Source organism: Miniopterus natalensis, chromosome 7 (genome assembly GCF_054644295.1).
Source record: "Miniopterus natalensis isolate mMinNat1 chromosome 7, mMinNat1.hap1, whole genome shotgun sequence".
NCBI classification, from domain to species: domain Eukaryota; kingdom Metazoa; phylum Chordata; class Mammalia; order Chiroptera; family Miniopteridae; genus Miniopterus; species Miniopterus natalensis.
In genome coordinates this window covers 23,511,190-23,530,901 of record NC_142087.1, presented here as the reverse complement: position 1 = coordinate 23,530,901, position 19,712 = coordinate 23,511,190, and the positions used below count along the sequence as shown (strand labels likewise).

At 37.2% G+C, this 19,712-nt stretch overlaps 1 protein-coding gene across 6 annotated transcripts in view; it reads left to right on the top strand.

Annotated features, from left to right (window-relative positions):
* Positions 1 to 19,712, top strand: part of TASP1 (taspase 1) — a 246,458-nt gene that overhangs the window by 32,395 nt on the left and 194,351 nt on the right. For all 6 annotated transcript variants that reach the window (XR_001603125.1, XM_016212011.2, XM_087818871.1 and 3 more), the window contains exons 6-7: positions 3,498 to 3,577; positions 11,360 to 11,466. Coding sequence is in view for 5 of the 6 variants with exons in the window: in XM_016212011.2 (XP_016067497.2) it covers positions 3,498 to 3,577; positions 11,360 to 11,466 (187 nt within the window). In the remaining variant the exon portion in view is untranslated. The remainder of the gene's footprint in view (positions 1 to 3,497; positions 3,578 to 11,359; positions 11,467 to 19,712) is intronic.

Here is a 19,712-nt window from a genome sequence, read left to right as displayed (position 1 = left end):
TTTGGTTCATTGCACTAGGTGTGAAAACATTTGTAATAAAAAATTTTTAAGAGTTAATTTTTATTTTTTAATTTGGTTGTTATGTTATTTCCAGATACAGCAAGTTCTCCTTTATTTTCACTTTTTGTGTCTGTAAGCTTTATTTAATCAATAGCCACTAATTTGTCTTCCCTCAATTTTGTGTATTTATGATGAACAAAGAAAAGCTCGATTAAAAAAATGGAAATCAGTTTCTAAGTCCAAAGAAGCAGCTATCGTTTTCTTCTGTTATCTTTTTCACCTAAGAAAGAATTTGATTATCCGGGTCCCTGAGCATTCTTGAGAGCTTTCTGAATCACTAAGATACATGATTATAGACTGATTAGGGAGTCTTGGTTCTTTAAACATGGGTGGTTCTCATCCATAATATTATAATTCGTGTCACTGTATTTGCCCAGATAGCCCTTCCTGGGCACCTGGGCTGTGTTAGCACTTGCAGCAGCACCTGCAGCTCAGCTTAATGAAGGTGTTAATTATCCCACTTCAAGGTTGGTCTCCCTAGAGTGTTGTTGCTTTTTGTTTCATATCACTTTAGACTTGCTTTAATGTAAATTAAGATGGGTTTAACAAAAGGAAATATTGTCCATTAGGGAATTTTGATACCCTAGTTTATTATTTTTTTAATATCTTTAAAAAAAAATTTTTTTTTTTATATATCTTTATTGATTTCAGAGAGAGGGCAGCAGAGGGAGAGAGAGATAGAAACACCAATGATGAGAGAGTCATTGGGGATTGAGCCCGCAACCTGGGCATGTGCCCTGACCGGGAATCGAACCCTGATTGCCTGGATCCTAGGTCGACGCTCAACCGCTGAGCCACGCCCGGCTGGGCTGTTTTTTTAATATCTTGTCAGTATTTAATGCTTAGTGTGCTTTAGGCACTGTCCTAAATGCTTGGGATATATCAGGGAAAACACAGATTCCCACTTTATGAAGCTTACACTTTATTTAGGAAAGATAGAAATAAACAATATATATAATATGTAAAGTGTATGATATGGTAGAAGGTGGAAAAAAGAAATGTGAAAATGGAATGAGAGGGGTTGGAAGTATTGGAAGGGGAGTGCAGCATGTTGCGGTGCAGTTTTAAATAGGTCTTGTCAAGCACAGATACTGGAGCAGATGGGGAACTTGGCCTTTGGTAGCCTGGTAGAGAGTACAGTGAGGATGAAGGCCCTGAGACAGGAGCCCCCATGGCATGTTTGAGTTTTCTCTAGAGGCTGGAGTAAAATTAGCCGGCAGGCAACAGGAATAAGAGATGAGGTGAGGGGCAGAAAGGATCAGATCACTTGGGAGAGTTTGTAGATTCTTGTGAAAATGCCAGTTTTTACATTAGAGTTCTCATGAGAGGTTTTGCAGTTTTTGAGAAGAGGAATGTCATTATCTGACGTGTTTTACAAGGATGTCAGTGGCTGGTGAGAATATACTGGGCTGGGGAGCAGAGCAAGACAAGTATGAAAATAGTGAGGCCTTTTCAATAATCCAGATAACAGGTGGTGGTGGCTCAGACCAAGGTGTCAGCAGTGGAGGTGGTGAGAAGTGGTCATATTTTGGATATGTTGTAAAGGCAGTGTCAAGTTAGGATTTTTCTAACTTGATTGATGTGAAACTTTTCTAAAAGCTTTCTCCGTGGAGAGTCAGAAGACAGAGAGGTTTGAATTGGTACTGCATTTAATATTCTGGAAAGTCATTTTTTGACATGTTTTGGGGCATTTCTAGTATAGTTTTTTTTTCCTTCCAAAAGCTTATGTATCTTTACAGAATCTTTAAGTGATTTCAAAAGCAGTGATTCTATTTTGTGTGATGATGAACTATTAGACAAGTAATTTTTGGTCATAATTTAAGGTCTGATATTCAGTATTCTTATTTATTAGATGGCGTCCAAATATTTACTTCTTATGAATATTGTAAAATGCCTAAATTACTTAAAAACTTGGATAGCAGACAGTGGCAAGCTGATTTTATTTAGAATCAAACCTATGAGTGGTTAAGAAGTGGAAGATAAAACTAAGAATATTTTGTAAAATGCCACTGATTCTAGATACTGGGATTGAACCCAAAATGATCCATGGGCCTGCTGAGAATTCAGCTCCAAACTCCTGTCCTGATTGTTTAGTTTACTATTTCAGCATCTCTTTTACACCTATGCATGAAGAGAAGTCATTTCTTATATCAAATTCTGTTTCTAGAAGAAGGAAGTGCTAAAAACGCCATCAAGACAGTTCAGCTCACATCCAAGTTCCAACTCCAGCTGTTCTTCCGCTTGAACTTTATGTGGCAGCTTTCCTTTGCAGTTCCTTTGCAGTGTTTTTCATTTGATACAAGAATAGGAGAAACTGTTTTGTACTTTCAGAGTCCTTTAGAATTTTTTTAAAATGGAAGTTTGAAGAGGTAAAGTTGTTTATTCTTGTTGGCCCTCTTTCTCTCCCCTTTTTTCAATGCCCCCTCCATCCCCACCTTTATGTACATTGGAAAACAGTTATTGAGCTTAACCGTTTAGTTTTTCATTGAAACCATTTGGATATGTTTCTGAGTGTCTACTTAGATTTTGTTTTGCCAGTCTGTCACTGATCTCCTTATTAACAATCGAATCTAAAGACTTCAATATGTATTGCTTTGAGTTTTTAGTGTTGGAATGATTAGAAGAATAGAAACAAAAAATAGGGAACAGGAAACTAATGAGTAGGCACTTGTTCAAGGAATCCATTACTAGCTGGCTGAGATCTTTAAGAAGTTGGCTATGGAAGGAGATGAAGTGACTGATTATAATGGTAACTGCTTGCTATTATGTGTTAGAAAATGGGGTGGTTAATTATCCTGCATGCTATTTGAAACGTTTGAAAATAAGTCTTTTGTAGGTGGCTAACAGTATTCTTTTATTTACTTTGTTATGTTAAAATATGCAGTTTGGGGCTTAAAAGTTACTTTGGGATATCACAGTACTTACCACAGTATAAATGATTCTGAGGGTCAGGTATATATTTTTGTTGCATCAAGGCTTAGAAATGTAAGCACATTTCATTGTTTTGGGGCATTTCTAGATGTTCCCTCTCATTTTGAGTTATGCCAGGTATTATATTAGGTAAGAATAACCTATCTGAAGACATTCACTTAACCAGATTAAATAGATTTTGTGATGTAAACTGATAACTGTGTTGGTCCAAGATAAATTTTAGTAGTTTCCTTTGGGAAATCAGCTTTTTACTTGTTATGTCGGATTTTAGTTATTAGTTATTGCAAATGAAATGGTAGCATTTCTAATTGTAAAATTTCTAACTTGGGAAAAATTTTAAAGAATTTTTTTGGCATATAGCCATATTATTATTTTGAAGAAATCTAGAATTATATCTTTATGCAAAGCTTTTTATTTTTTTCAATTGCCTTACTATATTACTTTATTGAATATGTAGGAGAAGATGACACTGGGAAGTTTTAAACGAATAATTTTTCTGTTGTTAGCTTTTTAGTTGGAGAAGGAGCCTACAGATGGGCAGTAGATCATGGAATACCCTCTTGCCCTCCTAACATCATGACCACAAGTGAGTAAAAACTTTTCAAAATTAAGCTATATTAGCATATATACCTGAGAGTGTTACATTGCTTTTGACCCAGATAGTACTGATATTTAAGGAAGAAAGCTGATATGTTGAAATATTTATAGTTAAAAGACACATAGAAAGTTATTTGCTTTTAAGCCATGTTTATATTCCTGAGCTTGCTTTCTTTTTTATTTTTTTAATAATTTTTTTGATTTTTAGAGAGAAAGGAAGGGAGAGGGAGAGAGCAAAAGAAACATCCATGTGAGAGCAGGACATCATTCGGCCGCCTCCTGCACGCCCCCTCCCTGGAACTGAGCCCGCAACCCTGGCATGTGTCCTGTCTGGGAATTGAACCAGCAACCTTTTGGTGCATGGGACAACCCCCAACCAACTGAGCCACACCGGCCAGGGCCCTGCATTGCTTTCTCATGCTTTTATTGATAAAGGATTCCTTTTAGGTTGCATAAAATAATTACTAACAATAAAACCATAATACCATCCCCTCAGAGAGAGAGAAGAAAACATAGATCATTATTTAACTGTTCCTGAGCTGATGAAGGCCTTTCTACCTACCAAATGCAAGAGAAGGAAAAACAAAAGTTACTTTGTGGGAGTTAAGACTGAAAAAACACCTATCATAAATATGACAAAAGGATACATATTCTTAATCTATGAAAAGGTTTACCAAATTAAAAACCACACAAATACTTGTAATACCCCAAAAGAAAAATGGTCAAAAGTCATAAGTAGGTAATATAACTAGTAGGGAAATTTATATTAAAGTGAGTACATGTTAACTTTGTACTGTCTTTGTGAAAGAGTTAAAAATATTATATTATTACTGATAGGTGTGTGGTAAATTGAACATCATATATCATAGGTACAAGTGTAAATTAGCAGAAATTTTGGAGGATAGCTAAGTAGTATAGATCAAGAGCCTTAAACTTATTCTGCTTCCAGGAGCTCGTCATTAAAGATACAAAGATTTATATAGAAGGGTGCTCCATGAGCATTAAGAATATAAAACAATTTGAAAATATCTTATGTCCATCACAAAGGAATGTAAGTAAATAAATTATCATATATTCTTATGTTCTTAAGTAATTAGAAATTGATGTCGAGACTAATGTCTGATAGTGATTAAAACTAATGGCTGAAAAAAGTGGAAAATGAGTTGTAAATATGTAAATATGTGTCTTTAAAAAATTACAGGTACATATTTATGTATAAAAAGACAAATACTTAAAACATATACTACTAGTTTTTTTAGTTAAAATTTTGTTTTTGATCAGTGTAATCTATGAATATAATTTAAATAATCAAATGATAAAATGAGGAATCCTTAACTCCAAGGAAACCAAGTAGTATAAAAAAGAAGTTATTGTGTATCATAGCAAGTATATAATAAGGATCAGCTCTTAATAATATTATATTCAAAATGAATATTCATGTAACTGAAAGTTTAATATAGGGAAGCTGGAGGGAAGAGAAATGTGTGTGTGGCAGGGAAGCAGGGAGTAGGAGAGCTCTAATTCTCATGGTCCCCGTCCCTCATTTTGCCTTAAAATCTTCCCAATGGAACTTATTGTAGAGTTTGTATATCAAGCAAACAAATTAGGTCATCTCCTAGTTCCATTTTGTTTTTATTTTATTTTTAAATCCTTACCCGAGGATATGTTTTTATTGATTTTAGAGAGAGAGGGAGAGGGGAAAGAGGGAGAAACATTGATGTGAGAGAGAAACATCCATCAGTCTCCTCCTGTGTGTGCCCCGACTGGGATCAGACCTAGAACCCTGGCATGTCCCTGACCAGGAATCAAACCCACAACTCTTCTGTGCATGGGACAGTGCTCCAACCAACTGAGCCGCACTGGCCAGGGCAAATTTGTTTTTCTTGGAGACACCCCATCTGGCACCTTCAAATCTAGAGAAAAACCTTCCCAGCTCTGGCAGGGCAATAGCCAGTATTCTGGTTTAGATCAAGGGAAGGAACTGGAGGACTCACCTCTTCTTTTTCAGACTTTTTTGTAAAACTCAGTTTTAAGTAAGGCTCCTGATACCTGCCCCCATGGTGTACTCGATGTCCTCTAATTTGGGGCCCATCTGGTTCAGCCTCTCCAGAGTTACCCTCATGTTTCCTGCTAGCATGAGGATGGGATTTAGGCATCTGCATGTTCCTGAATGACAGCTTCTGCCAGTTTCCCCGTTTTTAGTTTCAACCTGGCTTTCAGAGATAACAGGTGCTTTCTGTTTGGAGCTCTTCTGATTTTTTTTGGTCAGAAGTTATTTTACTTTGGAAGAGATGAGTTTGCTGAGTGATGTCCTGGCTGCCAGGCATCGGGTTTGTCTTCCTCCACTCAGCTAGTTACTGTTTATTCATCCAGCTGCTTTCTGTTTTCTAGCATTGTGTTGCTATTGCCCCCCTCATAATTATCACCGCTGTGTATGTCAATCTCCCCCTGAAATTTCTGGTTGGTAGGTTTTAGTAGGGTGTGGAGATGAACCTACTCATGTGTTCATTTAGCCAGTTTTACTTCAGAACCTTCATATAAAAAGGGTTATAAAACAGCTATTACTAGATATTTTGCAGATGACAAAATATTTTGGCTACATTAGTGTTTTAAGCCTATAACAAGAAATATATATATGTGTGAGTGTATGTATATGTATGTGTACATATATATGTATATATTGTTATAGATTTCTTGTGACTTATATAAGCAATCAACAAGAAATGTTCTCTGAATAAATAAGGCATTTGAAAGTTAAGTGATACATTCAACTATTTTTTGCAAAAAAAGAATAGTATTGACCTGTGGTGAATTTCGAAGGAGAAATTATGCTCCATTGCCTTCAGGATTATCTCAGCCGTCCTCAGCCTCCGAGCTCAGTCAATACCATTTTTGAGCTTCACTCCTTATTGCTGAGCAACCATGAGCTCCCAGACAAGTCAGAATTATGCCAGCGAGGTGGAGGCCACCATCAACTGCCTGGCCAATCTGCATCTGTAGGCCTCCCACACCTACCTCTCTCGGGGCTTCTATTTTGACCATGACAGTGTGACTCTGGAGAGCATGGGCCACTCCTTCCACCAGTTGGTGGAGGAGAAGTGTGCGAGTGCCTAGCGTCTCGATGCTAAACCAGTGTGGTGTCCACGTCCTCTTGCAGGATGTGCAGACTGCTTCCCAAGATGAGTTGGGTAAAATTCAGGACACCATGGAGGCTGCCATGGTTCTGCAGAAGAACCTGAACCAGGCCCTGGGTTCTACCCATGCAAACCCTCATCTCTGTGACTTCCTGGAGAACAAGATCCTGAATGAGGAGGTGAACCCTGACTCACCTCCGCAGGCTGGGTGAATCTCTCATTGAAGGGCTCACCCTCAAGCGCGAGTAGGAGCTTTTGGAGCCCAGAGGCCTTTGAGGGGCCCCTCTGCATCCCCCTGGTGTCTGGCTTCTGCCTGAGCCTCTCCCTGTAACCACTAGGCAGACTTTTAATTTTAACCACCCTGGAGTCCTCTTCCACAATGGACCAAATGGAAACTATAAACTTTTTGCAGTAAAAAGAAAAAAAAGAAATTATAACTGTTATTTAGGTTAAAATTTTTCAAAAATTTCATCCTATATTGCAGTACTCTCTAATCCTCAATAAAACTTAGCTTATATATGGTGTTGGTTAATGATGTGCTTTATACTTGATTACCTTTTGTGGGAACATAATTTGTAGGTTTTTATCTCCCTTCAGTGATTCACAAGTTTATAGAATGTCTTTCTAAGGTTTACCTAAAGAGAATCTCTTAGATATTTTCACACATACTTAATATTTCATTCCTATATGTAGATCTGAATTTCTATCTGGTGTTATTCCCTTCAGCCTGGATCATGGTTTAGCTTTTCTGGTAGCGTGGTAGGTGTAGTGGTGAAAAATTTATTGTTTTCATTATTGGAAAAATCTTTATTTTTGCCTTTACTTTTAAAAGATAGTTTTTGTTGAATATATATATATAGTCTTCTAGTTCGGCAGGAGTTTTCTTTTGTACTTTTAAAAAAATTTTTTATTGTGGTAAAATATACATAACTTAAAGTTTACCGTTTTAACAGTTTTTAAGTTTATAATTCAGTGGTACTAACCAATTCACAGTGTTATATAACTGACATGCATTTCCACAACATTTTCATCCCAAACAGAGATTCTGTACCTATCAAACAAGTACCCATTCTCCCTCTTTGTCAGCCCCTAGTAACCTCTAGTCTATTTTTTTCTCTCTGAATTTGCCTATTCTAGGTATCTCCTATAAGTGGAATCATACTATTATTGGCATTGGGGTTCTTAGGTTACCCAAGATAGAAATCGAGAGGAAATCCCAGAGAAATTCCCAGACAGATTTTATTAAGCTTATGCTCGAGCACAAGGGAGATAGCACAGAAGAAAGGAAGGTCCCCTGAACTGGCTCGGGGTGAGTGGGACTGGCTCTGCTTGGCTTGCTTTTATGTGCTGGGGACAAAGTGGGCTTTCAAGAAAAGGCTGTTTTTTTTTGAAAAAGGCAGGCTTGCGGAATTCCCATTTCAGGGTTGGGTGACTTCCTTTTCCAGCTGTGTTGCCCGGCGCAGTGGGGGCAAGATGGCAGACTGCTCATTATTGACACCCTAGGAAGGTCCTATAGCCGTCAAATCTTGATCAACTGTGCGTGCAGGTCAGTTGTTGAAGCAGACAGAAGGGAGATAAAATTAGCTACTTCTGTGTTTTTGAGTGGGAGTGAAGGGGTGGTAATATTTTTTTGGTCAGCTTATCTCAAGTTTCTTCTGACCACCTGATCTTCACTTGGCATCCTGGCCACCTGGCATTTTCTGTGCCCAGGCCCAGGTCCCTGTGCTGTCTCAATACAATATTTGTCCTTTTGTGTCTGGCTTATTTCACTTAGCATAATGTTTTCAGGGTTCATCCATATTGTAGCATGTTTCAGAATTTTGTTCTGTCTTATAAGTGAATAGTATTCCACTGAATTCTTTTAGCATTGTTAATGATGCTAGTACATTGTCTTCTAGATTACTTTGTTTCTGATTGGAAGTCAGACATTATTTTTAAAATTGTTTCCTTGTATGTGATGTGTTTTCTTTTTTCTCTTACTGCTTTTAAGAGTTATTCCTTTATCTTTGGTTTTCAACATTTAAATGTGATATGCCTAGGTATGGTTTCTTTGTGCCTAGTTTTTACTGTGCCTGTTGAATCTATGGGTTACAGTTTTTAATCAAATTAGGGAAACTTTTGGACAGTATTTCTCCAGATATTTTTTTTGGTTTGTGTCCTGCCTCACTTGTTTCTATGATTTCAGTTCTACTTATATTAAAATATTTGGTACTGCCACTAGTTATTGAGACACTTACTTTTTCAACCTTTTTTCTCTCTCTGCTTTCTGGATTCTCCATAGAAACAGAACCAATAGAAGATCTAGCTATCTCTCGTCTGTCTGCCTATTGGTTTATCTTCCTACCTAAAAAGATTTGTCATAAATAATTGGTGGTTATGGAGGCTGACAAGTCCCAAGATCTTCATGCTCACTCAGGAAGCTGGATTTTCACTCCAAATCCTGAGAACCAGGAGGGCTAGTTGTGTAGTTCCAATATGAAAGCTGACATGTTGGAGACCCAGGAAGAGCCAGTGTTTCAGTTCAAGTACAAAGACAGATAAAAGTCCATGTTCCAGTTTGAAGGCAGTCAGGCAAGAGGAATTCATTCTTTCTTAGGGGAGAGTCACATTTTAGTTCTCTGAGCACTTTCAACTGATTGGATAAGGTCCGCCTACATTAGGTAGGGTAATCTGCTTTACTCAGGTACCAATTTAAATGTTAATCTCATCCTCAGCAAACACACCTTTACAGACATATCCAGAATAGTATTTGGCCAAATATCTGGGTACCCTGTGGCCAAGTCAACACATAAAATTAACCGTTAAACTTTCATTTGTAAGATTCCTGTTGAATTGTCTTAATGTTCAGGGATCTTTTCTTCATCAGTGTCTAATATTAACCTTACGTAATGATTTTTAAAAATATAAACTATTTATTGTGTTTTCAGTTCTAAAGTTCCATTTTTAAAAAATAGTTTGTCTCTCCTGAAATTCCCCATGTCTTCACCCATTATGCCCATTGTTAACATATCTGCCATTGTTATTTTAAAATCCTTGATCACTAATTCTAAAATGTAGGTCATCTGGGTCAATTTCCATTGATAGATTTTTTTCCCCCCCCTCTTGGCTCTGGATCAGTTTAGTTGCAGGTCTCGTAATTATTTATATTGCAACTCGGGCACTGTGGATGATACGTTTTAGAGACTATGGCTTTGTTATCTTCCTTTAAATAATGTTGAGTTTTGTCCTAGCCTGTAATTAAGTTATTTGCAGATAACCTTGATGTTGTCACAGCCTGGTTTTAGGCTTTGTTAAAGTGAGCCTATTTCAGTTTTGTTCTTAATCCTAGAGTTGTTTTCTTCATACTAATTTGTAGTATTTATTCCTAAAATATATGTATAATCCTTTCTGAGGTTTCCATGGAAAATCTCAAACTGTAAACTTTGTCTCTTCTACGGTGAGTATTTGCCAAAACTCTGTTGGCATTTTTGCTGTTGTTTTCCTTACTAGACTCTAGGGACCCCTGCAGCCTTGTATGAACATTGTGGTGTTTTTTCATATTTTAATCTAACATTTTTAGTAATATTCTGTAGGAGAATTACTTTGAATAATTCGAATTGTCTGCAATTATCAGAAAATTCTGGTAATCTCTTTAGTGTTATAATCTAATTTGTAATTTCTCTTTTATCCCCTGAATCTAATTGGCTGCTTAAATCTGTATATCATTTTACATTTTTAATTATTTTTTTACTTTTAGAGGCTCTATTTGGTTCTTCTTTAAGTCTTCCTGGTTGTTTTATTATCTTTAGTTCCTTACTTATATTTTCAGTACAATCCTTTTATTTCCGTGAGAATAAACATATTTTATATTCTCTCTGATTATTTCAGTATCTTTGTAGATTTAAGTTGCTTGCTGATATTTGGCAAAGTTTTATTCTTGGTGGTTTATTTCTCATGTTTTGTGAAATTTTTTTAAGCTATGGGCTCATTTTAATTGGAACATAGGAATTCTCTGAAGTCTGGTAAGTTAGGGTGTTTTTTTCCAGGGAGTATTTGCATTTGTGTTTTATGAGTTTTTGAAGTACTGGCACACCAAGATGATTTTTGAGGTTTTTTAAAATTTTATGCCACCCAGGTAATAAGAATTCTTCTCTAACCCTATCTGAAAGCCCTTCTCGGTCATGAAATATCTGGAGAGACTTTCTTCCCTTACATATGAATCCAAGGCTGAGACTTGCCAGTTTCCTATTTCTTTGCATATGGTGGCCTGTCACCCTTTGGGGTTCCTTTCTTTTTTTGTGGATAATCTACAGTACGTTTCCTCATGCTGCATTGTCCCCAGGTTTCATCTCCTGTCCCTTATGCACAGAGACCTTCAAAAACCAAAGTTTGGTGGTTCACATTAGCAGATACCTCTGGGTAGCATCTACCTTCAGGACTCACTTCACTTGTGTCTCTGGATTTGAACGTTTTCTTACTTCTTTAACCTAAGGCTGTTTCTCTTATTTTCCAACCACTTCAGCATACATTAAAAAGACTTTTTAAACCTTTTATCCAACATTCTTGAGGATTTTGTCCTGAGCAGGCTCTTCAGGATATTTCATCTGTCCCATTGCCCTAATATTTATCAAATGTCATTTTTAATGTTTCTTTTATAGGATTCAGTTTAGCTGCATTTAAAAGAAACAAGAGGAAACTAGAGCTGGCAGAAAGGGTGGAAACAGATTTCATTCAACTAAAGAAAAGAAGACAATCAAATGAAAAGGTCAGGAGGTATTTGAAATATTCATCATTAATGTATCATAATGATATCTCTAATTTGCATTTAGATATATAAGCTTTAAAATAGTATGAGCCAGTAGAAATATAATGCATGCCATATACATACTTTTAAAATTTCTAGTAGTTACATTAAAAAAGTAAAAATAAACAGTTGAAATGAATTTTAATAGTTTATTTAAACCAGTGAATCCAAAATATCACTTAAAAATGTAACCAATAAAAAAGTTATTAGTGAGCTATTAAACTTTCTTTTTTGTATTAAGTCTTCCAAGCCAGTATGTATTTTAATCTTCCAGCACATCTTAATTATGATGCTGAATTTTCATTGTAAATATTTGGTCTGTATTTGTATTTCATAAAAATAACAGTCGAAAAAGTAGTTTACATAACAAGTTTTTCCAAACATACTTAAAACTTTCCAGTAATTGAATTGGGTATGTTTTAAAATTAAAATTAATTAAACTCTAATAAAATTAAAAATTCAGTATCTCATTTGCCCTCATTGCATTTTAAGTGGTCAGTAGCTACATGTGGTTGATGGCTACTGATTTGGGCCTTGCAGCTTTAGATAGTGATTCTTAACATGGCTGTTTGGGGGTAGAGTATGTTATAAAGAAATGCGTATATAGGGTTCATGTAGGTTTTTTTTATACATTCTAATTACAGGTCTCTGTTTCTCATTGTTACACATTCTTTGTTTGCATTTCATGCATTTGTATGCCATCATGAGTCCATGTGTGGCATTTCTTAGGTGTTGGGGGGGTAGAAAAAAGTTGAAAACTGCAGCATTCTTGTTCAGTCTATGGCTGGGGGTTCATTAGCACACAGTTCATGATGGGTGTCTCATGTCACAGTCATTTGATGTGCTTTGGCATCTTACTCATACTGCTTTCTATCATAGTTTTACATAACAAGTGATTTACTCATATATATGCATAATAAATCATCTTTCATAGTGACAGATATTTTTCCAGTGTGTCAATTAATAAAAAATTTTGGTTCAAATCTTTAGATTTTTCTGCCAGAGAAAAGTAGGAATTTAGAAGGAAAATGAACATTTTAATAAGTAGATCTTGGTGAAAGTGACTAACAGTGTGCTTCTGTTCCTTGCATCCCCTGTGATATCTCAGTGAGAAAATTTAGTACTTTTGTTCTTTTAAAAATTTGTGATAAAGTTTGCATACAACTAGCAACTTAATCATTTCTATAAATGTATATCCCCATGTAACCCATATACCTATCAAGATGTAGAACATTCTGGTTCCTCTATACTTCCTCCCAGCCAATCATAACTTCCCTACTTCTCTTCTTGCCTCCGCTTTCATAGCAGCCCCAAAGAACTTTGTAAAATGTGGATGAGATAGCACTGCATGTCTGCTTTTGTCTCCTCGATGGCTGCTCATTATGGTGTGATATAGAGTAACTTAGATGTCAGAGATGGAAGGAAGTCTCAAAGAAAATCAGTTAGGATGATCATCAGGATGATCCATAGAGATCTCTCTGAGGGCATATAACATTTGAGGTGACATCTGAAAAATAAGTGAACTTATGCAGTCAGTGGAATAGTGTTCCAGGAAGAATGAGCTGCATGTGCAGTGGCCCTGGTGGGGATTTGGCATATTAGAGGAATGGGGAAGAGGGTCAGTGTGCCTAAAGTGGGGTGGGCAAGGGGAGAATGGTATGAGATGAAGGTGGAGAGGAAGGTGGGTGCTAGCTCCTTTAAGACCTGGTAGGTCAGGGTAAGGCAGATATCAGCTGGGAGATGATGACAACTTGGATGGTGGATGATGGGGATGAAGGGAAAGAAGTGAACGTATCTCCCCTCTCAGGGGAGAAAAGGTCAGGGGTGAGGTCCTTGTTTTGCCAGTTTTGCCCCTTACTAGGTACCTGGGGCTTTCTCCTCTGGTGACCTTCTATACCTGGCCCACCTTCCTTGCTCTGCTCATGTTTGTCTAACTGCCTACCACAGAGTATTCCAGATATCTTAAGTGAAAGGAAAATATTTTTTATAGTCAGAACACATGAACTGTAATGCCTACAAAACTATGTGTGTGACATTAGCCTACAAAAGTGACTAGGATCTAGCCTCTTCCCTTAGGGAAGGATGCTGGCCAGAGGCTTTGTTTTATAGGTGTATATGTATCCTTGGCAGGCCTTGCCTCTTATAGTAAAGATAATAAAACATGCTCCCAGAAAGAAAAGACCACCAGATAATGAACCAATTGGGCAAACATAGAGATCTGACAGGACAGGACAAATAGCTATTTTCCAAATCAACCTATATTTAGTTTCTGCCTGTCCTGTCTGTGTAGTTTCAGCATAGTTTTGCTTAGCCAGAGGCCTGGTGCTACTGTTTGTTGTGGCTGCGTAATAGAAGCTGTGATTTGGGTATATAAATATAATAAAAAAGATACAGTGTTTGGTAACTTTCCTAATGCTCACATTTTATTAGTGTTGAATGAGATAAATATTGTCTTGAAAGGAGGCTACAGTAGAATAAGTCAGTATTTTAAATTTTTGTTGCATTTATATTTCTTGATTTTTTTTGAAAAAGTAATTGTTTGGACATCATAATAGCACTAATAGAAATCAAAATTAATTCAAGAAAAATATTTAATCAGCTTGCTACCTCAATAAATTAGAGTGCTTTTGTTTTCTTAGTCTTTGACATTGACGTTGATGTTTGACTTAGTTTAAAGCAAGAATGGTTAATCCATGGAATGCTTTTAGCTGCAAATAGTTGAAAACCTGACTGTGGCTTAGGTAATAGACATTTCCCCCCTGCTTCCTGGCCCTGTGCCACACAATAAAAAATTTGGTGGTGGGTTGGTTGCTGGCATTAGCTTAGATTTCCAATGATTCTAAGACCAACATATCTGGGATTCTCTTGGGCCTTTCTCTCATGCCTTTTGCTTTACGGATATGGCATGTTTCATGGCTCCTTAAACTTTAGATGTCACGTCTGCATTCAAGGTGAGAAGGAGAGAGTAGACAGTGGGCGTGGGAGACTAGTGTCAGATATATCTGTCACTTTTTTCCTGGGATGCAAGTTTTTCAGAATCTCCCTCAATAGGCTTCTCCATATTTTGCGGGGAGTAGTGGAGAAGGGGCACAATTCTGTCACACAATTCCTGGCTGCAAGGGAGCCTAGGAAATTGAGTAGATTGCTTTAAGTAGTATCTCATAGCTCATGGCTTGCTGCTGGACTCATTGTCTTTCCAAACAAAACAGTGGTTTTGCTGTCAGAGGACGAGGTTCTCAGGAAGGTAATTCGTAGTGTGTAGCATAGATGGAGAAAGTCCTCGTCATCTCCCTCCCGCAATTAGCATGTCCCTGGTTACTACAGACCAGCATTGGGTTAAGCAGCTAATCTACACACAGATAAAAAAAAAAACATTTTGTTTTGACTTTTAGGATAAATGGATTTTAAGACATAATATTAAAAAATGAGGAAGATAAGTTTTTAGTAGTTGTCTGTTCTTAGTAACTGGCATCTGTTTCATCCGTGCTTACTTTTTGTGACTGAAGGGGAAGACGTGCTGGAGAAGGAAAGGCGACTATCGTGTAATATAAAAATAGTAGCTGTTTGCTCTCCGTTCTGCTGCCCTCTCTGGGCAGATCCAACTCTTCTGGATTTTTCTTTTACCCCATTGTTTCCCTTATGATGTACAAACAGTTCTTACTTTGCATAGCAGCGTCGGACCGTAAAGTGACTGGACAAGCTGCAACTCTGCAAAGGGTCCTAATGGCCAAAAATTATGCTGTTCCATGACCTTTATTTTGTCAAAACATTAAAAACTCTCACTGCTGGTTATCAATGCATAGAGAAACAAACAAAGATAAGTAAAACTAGTATTTATTTAGTACATTAATTTATAACATTAGAAGCGTTAAGAAATGAAGTGTTTTATTCCTGTTACCAAGGGTAGATTTGAACAGTGCCAACTTTCCTGTCGCCTGACGGGTGACACAGAACGAGCGTCTTGTTGTCACGGCGCATCTTCAAAGCCCTTTGTGACTTTGCACCAGCTTTCAGCATTTCATCCTTTGCTTTTTGCGTGTCGTAAAATATCTTCCAGAGTTTTTTAATGCCAAGTTTTTTGCCAGTGCCTCTTCCTCTGGGACGTTTTCATTTTCTTGGTCACAACTGCATTTCTTATTATGCTGGTCCGTCTGTCTTCACTAAGTTCCTGTGACTGTTGGCCCAGAGTCTCTTGAGTGGTAGCAGTATTGAGCATTCCCACGGCCACGCCTTTCCTCTATAGCTTTCTATATTTTTTATTAAATTTCACTTCCAACATTATCACTTTTTGTTCCTTTGCTTCGCTTTCATCTTTCTTGGCCATTTTCCTCTTTTGATTATCAAGTTCTGTGGCCATGTGGATTGATCCTGGGAGACCAGAGGCAGCACAGCTACACGCTTTGCTGTGTGTTCAGTGACCTAGCGCTGGTCTTGATGACTAGCAATCTGTGAGCTGAAGAGCTAGCAGCGAAGCTTGTGCTTTATGCAGTCACTCATAGTTAATATACCATGGTAACTGAAATTTAAACCATGTTGCTGAGTGACTGCTGTTATTTAACTAAACTATGGTAACTAAAATTCACCTAGATTGGAATTAGGCAAAGTGAGGGCTGTGTTTCTGTAAAGGAACCAGAACTATTTGTCCTGTGCTTTTCTGAGTGTTGCTGATCACATGACATGATGCAATTCACATGCTCCTCTGTCGTTTATAATTCCTGCAAATTGGCCTCTGAGTCTCCCCTGGCAGTATTGCCGTGGACTGTCATTGTTTTTAGGACATTTTTCAATAGTTGTTGTGCTGTATGTGGTAAAATGATGGCATGTTTAAATTTATTTATTTTTTGCTTTGTTTTGATACATAAACAAAACGGTAGTTGTGTTGGTGTTAATCTTTATCATATTCGAATAATGAAACCTTTCTTTTGGAATGAAGTGGTTAACTTATTGGCCACTTGCTGTTCTTGGCTCTGCCACAGGACTGACTGAGTTGCTACAAAGAGGAGATGCTCACATTGGTAAAACAAACAGACTCAATTCACACCATAACCTAGATTTCATAAATATCAGTTTCAAACAGCAAGCCTTAAATATTACTGGAAGGGACTCTTTTATTCTTAGAGTATTAAAAGAGGTTGGGGGTATTGTTTGATCTCAACATTTTTGATGTTTCAAGCCTTTTTTTCCCCCTCTTCATTTTCACAAGCATATTGTCAAAATAGTTTCCATGACTTTTTCTTTAATAACAGATTTTACAGTTGAATGTACATAGAATTCTTTGCTTCCTCCCACCACTTTTACGAAGTAATTTAAGTTTTCAATTAATTTCATTGGTTTTAGGTAAAGCAGTTCTCATATAGGGTAGTAAAATAAAAGATAATCAGACCTTTACCGTTGTGTGAATATCTTTCATTCTTTAATTTCTAATGAACAAATTAGAAAATTTTGCAATGCTTTATGCAATGTTGTGTGTTCAAAACCACTCTAAAGAGATGGTACAACTTTTAATTTTGTGTTCTTTAGCCACCATATAGGGACATCAAATTGGCCACATGTTTCAGGAGGAAATGTTGGGCCTTGCTTTGTGTGCTTCATATAAATATATTCTATTCTTTTGAAGTATATTGTGGGTAACATTTTCCCCTTTTATCCACCATCTTGAAATTATTATGTAAACGCTTAACTGTATCATACTAAATCACTGTATTTTTTGGGTGAGAGGTAGGTTAAGATCAAAGAAAGTAAATGCACAAAAACAACATGTTTTCCTCAGATTGTTCTATTTGTACTTGTGTACATGTCTGTGCCTTATGTGTGCAGAGAAAGAAGTAATTAGTCTTTTATAGAAATTTACTTTAGTGAATCTGGAGTTCTGTTGGGTTTCTCAAGAAGGTGGTTAATACATAGATACATGAGAAAACAGGAATAAGAAATTTCTTTGACTTCTCTTACATAAAGAAATATACCTTATATATTTGTTTTTTAATGAAACTGAAAATTTGTCCTGTGAAGTGATTATCTTCTGTATGAAATGATTTCTTTGAATTGTAAGTAATAATTTAAAAATTACATTTGCCTCACCTAGGACGAGGTGATTACTTGATTACTGAATAAGCCTATAGAATTTACATGTAAATAAGTAGGTAGGTTATGACTTAAATAAAAGTATCTTTAGAGAACCACCACCTCATGCATTTGGATAGGTTATGGAGCCTGAAGACCGGCATTGCTCGACAATATAACTTGATGGACATCCTTTAAATGTCTGTGGTTTGCACTACTTTATGTAAATTCATCAGTCACTAGAATCTAGAACTTTCAGCCCTTACTAGCGGGACTCCCCCTCCCTTCCTATTCAGGAAAGGAGTCTACTCTTTCATACAAAGATTTAATAGCTAGTAAGTTGGGTTTCTTCCCAAGTTGTCTTTAAACGCGTACTTAGCTATGCCTTAAATGTGTACTGAGTCTGAATGTTATAAATGAGATAAGATTGAGGCAAGATTGAACAGTTAACAAATCTTTTATTTTTTAATGGAAGTAACCTGTGGTTTTCCAGGAAACTTGTTATAAGTTGACATCAGATATTGTCAGTCTTATAAATCTTCTCTCAATTTTAGTATTGAACAGCTCTGTAGAGCCTCCTTTAAATTTTAGTGTTTAAAAGAATCAGTGGAGGAAAAAAGAGCATTTCTTTATTCTCAATGGAATAGTCCCGTTGATCTTATATATAATGTAGAATCACTAGACTGTTGCTTTTCTAACAAGAAATACCTCCAATGAGTGGAATTTAATTGGGACTACAGATAGAAGCCTTCCCACCTGGGAATTGGCTTAGACCATGATGTTAGGGGCATCATATTCTAAGCCAGAACTTCTGCTATCTCCTCGTAGAGTATTACCATGCACTAATGACCTGAGTTGACTCATCACATAGTGATACTGACACTTATAGCTAAAAAAGACCAGTGGAAAAAACCAGTGCACGAAAAGACAAATATGTGTGTATACGCACACGCTCGTGCACACACACAAAGAGATCAATAACAGGGGTGTTTTAAGATCAGAATATAAGAACCTGTATTTAATTTGGCTGAAGGAAAACTCTTCTGTGGGTCTTCAAAGGCTTGATCAGACCACCTCTTCTCTAGTCAGCCTAAGAAGATTTAGAATAAATAGTTCAATTCCAGGAACTATTTTAGAATTCAAGACCCGAGGCTAGGGCTACTCAGGAGTGGAGGGAGGGTGGCAGGCTGAGAGATGGGGTGCAGTGGGCTAGGACTTCTGGTCCAGGTCTGCCACTGCCCACCCTGAGACTTTGGGCCCACATGGAACCTGTCTAGACTTTACTTCCTCAGCAGTAAAGTCAGCGTGCTGGGCCATATAATTACCATGGTTCTTTCCAGCTTGATAATTCTCTAATATATTTTAATGGGCAATGTGAAGTTTCACCAAACCCTCTTGATCCTCTGATTAAGAGACTCTTTATTCTAGTGCATCCTAAACCTGGCTGACCATTAGATTCATCTGGAGAGTTTTAAAATCACAGATTCTGCCCTGGCAGGGCGGCTCATTGGGTTGGAGCGTTGTCCTACACACCTGAAGGTTGTGGGTTCGTTCCCTGGTCAGCGTGCATTCAGGAGGCAGCCAATGAATGTTTCTCTCTCTCTCTCTCTCTGTCAATTAAAAAAAATAAAACTATAGATTCTTAGACTCTACTTTCATTGTACTGAATCAGAATCTGCAGGGGTGGGTAAGGTATTGGGCCAGCATTTGAGAATCATTGCTTTGTTTTGCCTAGTATGTCAAAGTGGGCTTGGAAAAGCACCTGTCTAGTAATCATTGTTGAAATGAACACAGAACATTCTAAAAGAATTTACATGATTGCATTCAGTTAATAACTTCATATCCACTTTCACTCAATTTGCTCTCCTTCAGGTAGACTGGAGCTTTTTTTCTCCTTGCTCTAGAGTTTGTCTCCATGTCATTGTCATTGTCCACAGGCACCCAACACACAGCACCCATTTAATGAAATTTTGTTTGAATAGATTAATCTAAATTTGTATTTCCACCCCTCTTTTCATGGCGTAAACTGTTCCAGTTGTTTATGTAGTTTCACTTCTTAGACTCTTCAAATGCTAACTTAGCATGTCTAGATTCAAGCTTCCCCGCTCTTTCCTGGATGACGCGTAGCATGTGTCCCATCCAGTCAG